A 12149-nucleotide genomic window follows, 5' to 3' on the forward strand; every position below is an offset into this window, starting at 1 on the left:
ATGAGTGGCTGTCGTTGCATCTGTGTTGAGCCACGATGTTAGTTTTGGAAGTTTTCCTATTTCTCCTTCTCCTCTGCAGCTCTCTTCCTCTTCTGTGCTCCACTCAAAATATTACGTTTCATTTCTGCTAAAAGGGTTATTCACCTGGAAAAATTTATCTTAAATATTTATTATTTAGAACCACACCGTGATGTAGGTTTATATTATATAAGAGTGCTTGCAGCAATACCTAAATATTTAAACATTCTGCTTCCATAATGAGCATGTCTAATGCTCGTGGGGCCCCCGGCCAAGTGCCCATCGGGTCCATGCGTAAAGACTGCTCTGCTACACTGGCAAGTGACGTCGCAAACCTTCTGCGCACGTCATACTTCCAGCTATAACGTCATTTTTGCACATGACACATTATATACTTGTCGACATCTGGTCCTGTTTTAATTATGTTGCTTATATCCTTCTTCTTCTTGATATTAGGTGCAGTTTGCATGAAGGGTTTGTCCTCCCGATGACTGCACCAGCACAGATGTTGGTAGATTCGTTTATGTTGTGGATGATAAGAGTTTCCAAAGTGCTTGTTGCGTTGTGCTGTAGACAGAGGAGCGGCGACTAAAACAGAGGTATATGTTAGAGGGAGACTAGGACACCGTAGGGCGGTATGTTGTGTTTATGGTGTCAGCTGATCCTTGGTACTGCGACGAGGCAGTTGTTTTCTGTGTTTAGCTGTTGGTGGCGACAGGTATAAATGTGGCGCGGGTCAGATGTGACTCAATTTGTTGGTCGACTGTAGATATTTAGCCAGTGCTTTGACTATTTGGTATTTTTCTTTTAGCGAGTGGTCACCGCCACCTAATATATGCTCGATGGTAAAGGGTATTTTAAGTGAAATAAGTACTTGTTTGAGATTTACTCTGGCACTATAATGTCGGAAGCAGTGAAGGAGATGGTGTTCGATTGTTTCAGGCACCTGACAGTGGATGCAGAGTTTGTTGATGTCTGTTCTGTATTTAGAGCTGTGTGCGGCCAGTTTGGTGTGTCCCAGCCTTAATCTGGTCATCGCTATATCAATTTCACTGCTTTTATATTTGACATGTTTCCAAGTTTCCCATTTCTTTTTAATGGACCCATAGTACAATGGTGAGCATGACGTTTTCCATTTCGTCGCAAAATCTTGGGTGATGGTATTTTTGTAGGCTCCTTTACGTGCAACATGGGGAATTGGATGACGGGTAATGTGAGGTGTGTTGTGCATTGCTTTGGCTAGTTGATCTACTAGTTCATTATGGAGAATACCACAATTCGCTGGGACCCATTGGATAGAGGTGTCATAACCGTTCAATCGATGTTCATGAAGTTGAAGACATGGGTAAACAAACTCCTTGCACGTTGTTGAAGAGTACGTAATTGCTTGAATCGCACTCTTGGAGTCACTGCAGATTGTATATATCCCAACTGGTAATGTTGTTGTCTCATCATCTCAAGTTTAGGCTCAAAGGAAAGCCCCATTCATCAACAATCCAAATATGCTACAATGGCTGTTGTAGCGTATTTGTGGAAAGAGATAGAGCGAGCAGCATTTTTTATTGTGTAGAGCTTTGAGACAGGCGCATGCGTGGGAAAAACAAGGCTTGGAAGCCCGGGGTACCCACCAGCACTCCGTTACCATGGCAACGCCAGCTGGCCATCTCGGGCAGTCATTTTGGGCGACCATCTTGGGCGGCCATCTTGGGCGGCCATCTTGGGCGACCATCTTGGGTGGCCATCTTGGTTGGTCATTTTGGGCGACCATCTTGGGCGGCCATCTTGGGCGGCCATCTTGGGCGACCATCTTGGGTGGCCAACTTGGGTGGCCATCTTGGGTGGTCATTTTGGGCGACCATCTTGGGCGGCCATCTTGGGCGGCCATCTTGGGCGACCATCTTGGGTGGCCATCTTGGGTGGTCATTTTGGGCGACCATCTTGGGCGGCCATCTTGGGCGGCCATCTTGGGCGACCATCTTGGGTGGCCATCTTGGGTGGTCATTTTGGGCGACCATCTTGGGCGGCCATCTTGGGCGGCCATCTTGGTCGACCATCTTGGGTGGCCATCTTGGGTGGTCATTTTGGGCGACCATCTTGGGTGGCCATCTTGGGCGGCCATCTTGGGCGACCATCTTGGGTGGCCATCTTGGGTGGTCATTTTGGGCGACCATCTTGGGCGGCCATCTTGGGCGACCATCTTGGGCGGCCATCTTGGGCGACCATCTTGGGCGGCCATCTTGGGCGACCATCTTGGGTGTTCATTTTCGGCGACCATCTTGGGTGGTCATTTTGGGCGACCATCTTGGGCGGCCATCTTGGGCGGCCATCTTGGAGTGCCCTACAGCTGTGGGAGCTCGTCTCTGATTGGCTGAGAGGGGTAGGCACTTGTAAGCCTTCCTCTGGTTCGTTTGAGGAGAACCCGGAAAGATGCCGGGAAGACGCTATTCTGCCTCCAGCCGCCGCCCATGCCTGATGCTCCCCTTTGCTCATTCGGCCAAATTGAGTAAAAGGGCGTCGTTGCGGTTGGCTACATACAAGTACAGTAATCCACTCATTCTACAACGAGCCCCCGTGTACCGCAAAATCCAGGAACTCGTCATGAGATTATGGGGAGAGAAACATGGGATGTAATTGGGAAAGAAATCGTGGAAAGTGGATAAAGTAGCATACGAGCAAGCAACAGACTCGTGGGTCCCTATTCCACTGATTAGTCAGACGGTCTGACCACCTGCTAAGTGCTCTGTAGCAGGAGAGTGAAAGGGAAATTGGTGCCAGTGTTCAGGGGCCATTTCCCCATAAAAATTTGTGGGAATTTTTGTGAGACACTTGGCGTGAACGTGCCATCCGTGTATGGATGCACTGTTTCACTGGTGAAGGGGGGGGGGGGGTGTATGAACTGTGCCGTGCGTTTTGTGGAAGGTTATGAAAAATGCACCGAGCCACACGTAATGCCACCACACTGGGCTACTAGCTTAGCCTAGCCGCCGTGATCAACCACCTACAAACAAGGGGCCTGTGTATAGTTGTACACTGGGGTGTGTGCTTGAATGTGCCGGCTGTGTAAATGAGAGTAAATACCTTGTGTGTGTTTTGGTAATTATTATCTCTAAGCCTGAATTCGAGATCAGATGTTCCGCCAGCTTTGTGACCAAGCACATGTGAAGGTGAAGTGAAGTGCGGGTGTCTGAGATTTTCACACTTATTGACATCTTGTCAGTCTCAGTGGCATTGAGTCTGGTGAGGGCAGACATACAGTCCCCGCATGTGTGTGGGTGTGTACACACGGGAACAGATTTTACATAGATTAGCCAAGGACTGTAAGGGCTGTCCTAATATTTTATATTCCACTCTGGTAGAATTTATGGTAATTCATTCTAGGTGATTACCGTGTTCCTTGTGGTGAAATATTTTGCAGGAGTGGAAGTCCAGTACTGGTCATAAGTGCACAGGTAAAGAGTGTCAGTGTGTAATACCAGGGATTTCCTGACATTTGAATATTGTGGAGTGATCCCAGAGTGTGGTTATTCCTCATGTTGTTTTCCCCAGGGATGTGACAAGTGTGATTATATATGTGGTTACGTGGCGGACGTGTTAACGTAATTTTGGTAGATATTAGTGGTGAGTGACGAGGCTGTCTGGAGTGACAGCCGATCGCTCTGTCGAGTAACGTAAATTTTCGGGAGAAATTATCGATCTGTGGGATCTGTAATCACCTACCCAAGATGATTAAGGAGTGTGTGATCTCCTTTGTGTTTTCATTAACGTTTTGATAGCCGAAGGCTGCAGGTGTCAGCAGGTACATGATTATTTATATAATCGTAGTGTCAAGAAGCCTAGTGTGATATTACTGTGGTTATTGCAACGTGTGGGCCTATGTTCTAAGGGGGAATTAGATCAACGAAGGTTATTGCAACAGGTCAGTAAGGTGTTGTGCTGTGTTCAAATATATTTGAAATTAGAACACCTGTTTGTGTGTGATTATTGCAAGGGGGTTGCATTATTAGGCCGTGATTGCTGCTAGTGTATGTATGAACATCAGAGGTCCACGGTTGTTCAACGTCCTACCAGCGAGCATCAGAAATATTGCAGGAACAACCGTGGACATCTTCAAGAGGAAATTAGATTGTTTCCTTCAAAGAGTGCCGGACCAACCGGGCTGTGGTGGATATGTGGGCCTGCGGGCCGCTCCAAGCAACAGCCTGGTGGACCAAACTCTCACAAGTCAAGTCTGGCCTCGGGCCGGGCTTGGGGAGTAGAAGAACTCCCAGAACCCCATCAACCAGGTATCAACCAGTGTTGATCAATCACCGTGTGTGTGTTATTGCAGTTCAGTAAATCGTATGGGCGGTGTTCTAGTGGGCTAGAGCAATGTTATTTACTGGTGTTCTGCAGTAATTGTAATTGTCCTGGTGGACATCAAAGTCCAGTATTCATTGAGGTGATTGCGAGGCAATTAATGTAACATAACCAAGGGAACGCCCATTGCTTATAAGAGAAATTGTTCTATAACAATTTGATTAACATAAGATGCGTTTGGGTTAATTATTTTCCTATGAACAGCTGTGTTAGTCTCTCAGGGAGCCTAGCCATTACCAGACAAAGAATTGTAGAATTTCAGGGGAAGGCTGAATTTTATTCTTAATATTGTCTGTTGCAAATTATCGGTCAAGGGACAGGTAATTAACGGGTTCAAGGAAGTCAAGGTAATTAACTTCGATCAGGGTTGATCGACTAACACGAAGGCTCCATTGTTTCGTTAATGTACCATCGGTTATTGATCTGTCAGCAGACAGGTAATATGATTGACTCGTGTGAAGAGAAACGTCATTGCAAAATAACGTAGACATGGTGATTAATTATCAATTTGTGGGATCGTGTATTAGTCATATGAATCCGTCGTGGTATGCAAGACCCAGACGGAGTTCATATTTTTAATGTTAATCGCTGAGCCAGTGTGAAAGGTAACGTATGTATGTATTAATTAATTATTGATCTTCAGGATAGTAATTATTTGCTCGAGGGTAGTCAAGGGTGATTGCCGTTCTCTTAGCACTTTGGACATTATGATTGGAGTAAACTATCGTTGGGCGATAGTAACCGATAACATAACTCGTACAGGGATTAATCAGCTGTCTGGAAGAACAAGTGACAGTTGTACAGTTTGATGTCTGTGGGAGACAAGATTAAGTTAACATAAATGTTACTTTGATATTAACGAAAATCAATTTGCTATTGAATGTTGATCGTCCAAGGGACGAAGTGTGAAAGTAAGAATTTAATGGAGGAGGTTTGCTGGAGTTGCCAGTAACCCCTATTAATCATTGTCATGTCATTGATAGGCTACTAATTTGATTGCTTCCAAACGCCATTGCAGCGAGGCCTGCAAGAAGCGTAGGGAACTGATAGGAGGTTATTGGAGGCGTGTCTCCAAACCTACCTTGTGTTTTTGCATTGTGATTATAGATTAGTATGTCTTGCTTGCTTGATTGATTCCTCTGTGTTCACCCAGTATTTTCAAGTTAGTTCATGTTGCAGCACTCGTGGCTGGTGTCTAGCTGTTAGTGAACGTGTAACAGGAAGGATTTCGAGTAAAGTCATTGATATTTCTTTCGTTGTTGCAGTAGTTAGTACTTTATTGCATAAACTATGTTGTTATATTGCACACTGTCCTTTCGTTACACCCCACACATTTTATTGATATACATATGTTCTGCCACTCAACTGTTAAATTGAGACTGCTTCATGAACAGTCTCACTTCATAGCACCACAGAACAATAATTTTTGTTGTGAGAGCCCAGGACCAACTCGTTAGATTCGCTCCGGCGAATGACGAAGGTCAACGGCCTAAGTGGAGGGGATTTCAAACTTTTGAGGTCTCGGCGTTTGCTCACACCTAGTTAGTTGTTCTTATATGGTCCCCAGAGTGAGGAATGAGCTGCTTACTACACTGGTGTGTTAACTAAGCAAGTCCTTTCTCAGGCGTACCATCTAGACTTTCAAGTAAAGTCGACGGATGTAATATTAGAATATCACGACAGGAATAAAGTTAAAGGAATTAAAAATATTTTTTTTATAAATTATCCATACATTTTCCAATCAATTCCAAAATTCCAAACTCTCACATCATGATACACCATTCCACTTTCAAATAAAATTGATCCTCCAGAGCTGAAATTAAGAGTTAGATTGCTCCTAATACAAAACGGGAAATTTGGACACTTGAAGCTTTTCCTGACCTTCACTTTATATCAGACAAGTGTAACTTTTGGAAAAAAAGTATTTATTGCAAATTTTTTTCACTGGTATATTAAACTTTATCATGATGGCCAGAATATTATTTTTGCTCATTCTATAAGCTTCTGTGGTTGTGATAAATTATGTATAATACCAGGCGTAAATTTTGTTGGCAGGTTACACAGCCATCCAGACAGCAGCCATAATGGGACACAATGACCTGGTGAAGAACCTTGCCAGCGCTGGAGCAGACATAAACGATCACACTAAACTGGAAGCTTCAGATGCTGTTTTAGACGGTAAGAACTTCGCTTATAATGTCACACAATATATCATAGCTATAACAGTGCACATAACATCACACAATATATCATAGCTATAACAGTGCACATAACATCACACAATATATCATAGCTATAACAGTGCGCATAACATCACACAATATATCATAGCTATAACAGTGCACATAACATCACACAATATATCATAGCTATAACAGTGCACATAACATCACACAATATATCATAGCTATAACAGTGCGCATAACATCACACAATATATCATAGCTATAACAGTGCACATAACATCACACAATATATCATAGCTATAACAGTGCACATAACATCACACAATATATCATAGCTATAACAGTGCACATAACATCACACATATTGTTAAAAAATATAGATACACAAGGATTCTGTACGTTACTGGTGTGATACAATGTATGTCACTATATTTGCTGTTTTGAGTATCATTATTAGACAGAGATGTGTCATATTTCCCTTTATATATTATCGTGCTTCTATTCCATTTTCTGATCTCTGTGTTTAGCTGCCATTTGGCTTTTTGCTGTTCCCTCATGTTTTTTCTCAGGTTTTCTGGGCTCATATGCTTTACTTCTCCAATTACCCCTCACCTCCCTTCACCTCACTTCGCCTCCTGCCATATAATGACTCACTCCCACTTCAACAATCACAGGAAAAAGGTTATCATGTATAACCAAACTCAATTACGGGCTCACCATAGCCCGTGCTACATGGACACTTCGTCCTGAGTAGCTAAATCTATATCAACAACAACAACTTCAGCACCCCTTTCACATACGCACCCGGTGTACACAGTAACAAGCCTGAGTAGCTTCACACGACATCCACCCATAACCCCCTCAACGATCCGTTGAGTTTTTTTTTTTTTTTTTTTAACAACGACAATGCGGGACAAACGCCTAAGAGTCAGGACTCGCTCCATGGACGGCCATGCTTTCACCAAAAGCGATGTCTTGAAGATCCTAAAAGAAGGCGCCAGCATTACACCAATCGACCTTGGTCAAGAGGGGGAGAATGTTGTGCTCTATATCTCGTGTGTGTGGGAATCTTGAAAAATAATCTTGAAATCGAACGCACACTTCGGTAAGGGAACCACCTCTTTCCTCTCTCCTCACGTCAGTACACTGCCGACAGAACAGTCTTTATCAGCGGGACCCTCCGCTGGATCTTGGACCGAGAACACACAGAGATCATTACCAACACTGAGCAAGATAACCCGAAAACAATAGATCAAAACGACAAAATTCATAACAGTGACACAATGCAACTTAGTAATACAATACAACAGTTATACAATACATCAAAGTGAATCAATACAACACAGTGACACAATTCATCACAAGGACACAATTTATCTCAGTGACACAATGCATCAAATTGATACAAAACTTCATGGTAACACAATACATCACAGTGACTCAATACATCACAGTGACACAATACATAACAGTGAAACAAAACATCAGTGACACAAAGCAACACAATAATACAATACATCACAGTGACACAATACATCACAGTAATACAATACAACACAGTGATACAATACATCAAAATGATACAATAAATTACAGTGACGTAATACAACACAGTAACACAATACATCAAAGTGACCCAATATATAAAAGTGACACAATACATCATAGTGACACAATACAACACAGTAAAACAATACATCATACTGACACAAAACATCAAGGTGACACAATACATCATACTGACACAAAACATCAAGGTGACACAATACATAATACTGACACAAAACATCAAGGTGACACAATACATAATACTGACACAAAACATCAAGGTGACACAATACATCATACTGACACAAAACATCAAGGTTACACAATAAATCACAGTGACACAATACAACACAATACGTCACACTGACACAATACATCAAAGTGACACAATACATAACAGTGACACAATGCAACTTAGTAATACAATACAATAACATACAATACATCAAAGTGAATCAGTACAACACAGTGACACAATTCATCACAGGGACACAATGCATCAAATTGATACAAAACTTCACGGTAACACAATACATCACAGTGACTCAATACATCAAAGTGACACAATACATAACAGTGACACAAAAAAAAATGAAATTGACATAAAACATCACGGAAATTCAATACATGACAGTAGCACATTACATCAAAGTGACATTAAACATCACAGTAACACAATACATCAAAATGACAAAATACATCACAGTGACACATTAAATCACAGTGACACAATATATCACAGTGACACTCTACATCACAGTGAGCAATACAACAAATTAACACAGTACATCAAAGTGAAACAATAGATCAAAACGACAAAATTCATCACACTGACACAATACAACTTAGTAATACAATACAACACTGTGATACAATACATCAAAGTGTAGCAATTCAACACTGTAACACAATACATCATAGTGATACAATAGACCATAGTGACACAATTCATCACATTCACACAATACAACATAGTAATACTATACAACACTGAGATACAATATATCACATTGAATCTATACTACACAGGGACACAATACAACATATTGCAATGATACAACACAGTGAAACAATACATCACAGTGACTCAAAACATCGCAATGACTCTGTTCAACACAGTAACAAAATATATCACTGTACCACAATACATAACAGTGACACAATACATCACAGTGACACAATACATCACATTGACACAAATCATCACAGTGACACAATACATCACAGAGAAACAATACAACACAGAGACAATACATCTCAGTGACACAATACATCACAGTGACTCAATACATCACAATGACACAATACACCACAGTGAAACAATGCATTACAGTAACACAATACATCTCAGTGACACATTGCATCACAGGCACACATAACGTCACAGTGACACAATTCATCAAAGTGACCCAAAATATCACATTGACACAATACATCACAGTAAAACAATACAGCACCGTAACACAAAACATCACAGTGACACGAAACATACCATTAAAACTATATATCTCAGTAACATAATACATCAAAGTGATACAAAACACCACAGTGACACAATAAATCATACTGTCTCAGTACATCACAGTGACACAATACATCACAGTGACACAATACATCATAGAGATACAATACGTCATCGTGAAACAATACATTACAGTATCACAATACATCACAGTGACACAAAACCTCACAGTCACACAATACATCACAGTAAAACAATACATCACTGCGACACAATACTTCACAGTAAAACAATTCATCACCATGACACAATTCATCACAGTGACACAATAAATCACAGAGATACAATACAACACATTGACCCAATTCATCAGAGTTACACAGTACATCAGTGACACAATGACTTAATAGATGACAGTGACACAATACATCAAAGTGACACAGTACATCAAAGTGGCACAATTCATCACCGAGATACAATGCAACACAGTGACATAATAAATCACAGAGAAACAATGCATCACAGTGACACAATATAACACAGTACATCACAGTAACACAGTACATCACTGAGACAATACATCACAGTGACACAATACATGTTGGAAATTTCAAACACTTAATTACTAATCCCTAATACAATTGGATGTATTTCCTGTACTAGGCGTCATAGTCATTTTATACTTAAGTACTAACATTTTGTACTTTAGGAAGCCATTCTTGTACTAACCATTATATTTAACTAATACTACTAACCAGTAGTGTAAAAACATTAATTCATATAATACTGCGTAGTAAATATACCAAAAGTTTTCCAGTATTTGTAGTCGTGTTGCGTCAGCTTACATGACTAAAGAAAAACATTTGCTTTTGCAAGAATTGTGATAAATTTTCCTATATTTCAGCATTCTTTTACAAGAATTATTAGCTGATAATATATTTACCATTGATCCATTGATCCATTGATCCAGTAATATAACATTGTTTGCTCAGATCACTTTATACAGTTAAGAACTGTTATCACAGGGCATGTATGGAGGAATAAATTTTCCCTTTAGCTTTTTCGTCTATGTGAATTTAATTTCATATTAATTGTCACATAGTGGGAATTTAATTAAAATTAGCTTCTTTATGATAAACCTTGTCTTTATTATCTCGCATCGTTGAGCGAATTATATTAGAATTTTACTCCATTCCCACACTCCATGCTTCCGCACATGTGCAAGCAGAGAAGGGAGGAGAAGCAGCCATTATTCTCAGAGAGAAAGTGTGTCTGGAAGCTCGCTAGAAATACCGTAAGTATAACGTTATTACATCATACATACTACTGCAGACGAATGACGGAGCAGCTTCATCATTTCTCAGAAACCAGTATCGGCAATCTTCTTTTCCATGAGGTTATCTTGAGATGATTTCAGGGCTTAGTGTCCCCGCGGCCTGATCCTCGACCAGGCCTCCACCCCCAGGAAGCTGCCCATGACAGTTGACTAACTCCCAGGGACCTATTTTCTGCTAGGTAACAGCGGCATCAAGGTGAAAAAAACTCATTGTTTCTCGTCGGCGCCCGGGATCGACCCCCGGATCACGTATCCAGTGTTCTGTCCGCTCAGCTGCCGGCTCCAAACTCTAAGTTCCAATACACTTTTATTGTTTGTGATCACAATATAATAATAGATAAGACGTTTGTCGTCATACTGCATGTCCACTTAAAATAACAAGTGAGATTTATTTCAGGGCGCTCTCACATTTCATTTAGAAATATATGTAGTATTATATCTCTTTAAATAGTATTTACATACTGCCCGTATTTCAGCCTGTGTCTTATTGGTAAGATAAGAGATAAACCTCTGCCTCGGTCACGTGTTCCTAGGATATCCTGATGCAACAAGTTTCAGTGACAATAGTAGCATGCGTCTGGCAGTACTGCCAGACGCATGCTACTATTTTATAATACAGCAAAGCTGTTATTTCGTTCTTGTAGTTTCATAGAACATTTCCTTGATTAGTTGTAAGTAATTATCAAAAGAAGCCACCAAACCGGGAAGGCTATGTAGCACCATCAAATATGCAGGATAATCAGAGGGCGCTAAATATCACCAAGGATGCCAATACGAGAACAGAAACACATAAGGTGAACGATATGAAAAGTATCCGAGTCGCCAAGAATTCTATCGAGGGACAAGTGACCGCGGGGGATGGTCGGAAATCAAGACACATGCTCGTCCTGGAAGTCAGGACAATCAACAAGGATATGCATGACTGTAAGAGGGACAATGCAATTTAGACAATAAGGAGCAGGGCGGCACTCCATTAAGTGACCGTGAGTTATACGGGTATGGCCAATACGTAACCTAGCCAGAGCCGTTTCCCACTGCCGGTTACGGTGGTAAGAGGAAGGCCACTGGGACACACGACTCTAAAGAGTACGCAGTTTGTTACCAATAACAGAAGACCAAGAACTGCCAGCGGGCAAGGATGGAGGCATGAATAACTAGGTAAAAGTTGGAATAAGGAATACCTTTATGGGAGATAGAACAAGTGTGGATAGCTTCCTTAACGGCAGCATCCGCACACTTATTT

The 12149-nt window shown here is 41.3% G+C and overlaps 1 protein-coding gene across 1 annotated transcript; it reads right to left on the reverse strand.

The window, feature by feature from the left end:
• Window positions 1-229: 229 nt before the first annotated feature.
• LOC138359302 (protein IWS1 homolog) lies at window positions 230-2254 on the reverse strand. The gene is made up of 2 exons (XM_069318438.1): window positions 1647-2254; window positions 230-377 (listed from the first exon to the last, which is right to left on the reverse strand). Exons 1-2 carry the CDS (start codon window positions 2252-2254, stop codon window positions 230-232), a joined length of 756 nt encoding a protein of 251 aa, XP_069174539.1.
• Between the last annotated feature and the right edge of the window lie 9895 nt (window positions 2255-12149).

The sequence above is a fragment of the Procambarus clarkii genome, chromosome 90 (genome assembly GCF_040958095.1).
Source record: "Procambarus clarkii isolate CNS0578487 chromosome 90, FALCON_Pclarkii_2.0, whole genome shotgun sequence".
Lineage (NCBI taxonomy): Eukaryota > Metazoa > Arthropoda > Malacostraca > Decapoda > Cambaridae > Procambarus > Procambarus clarkii.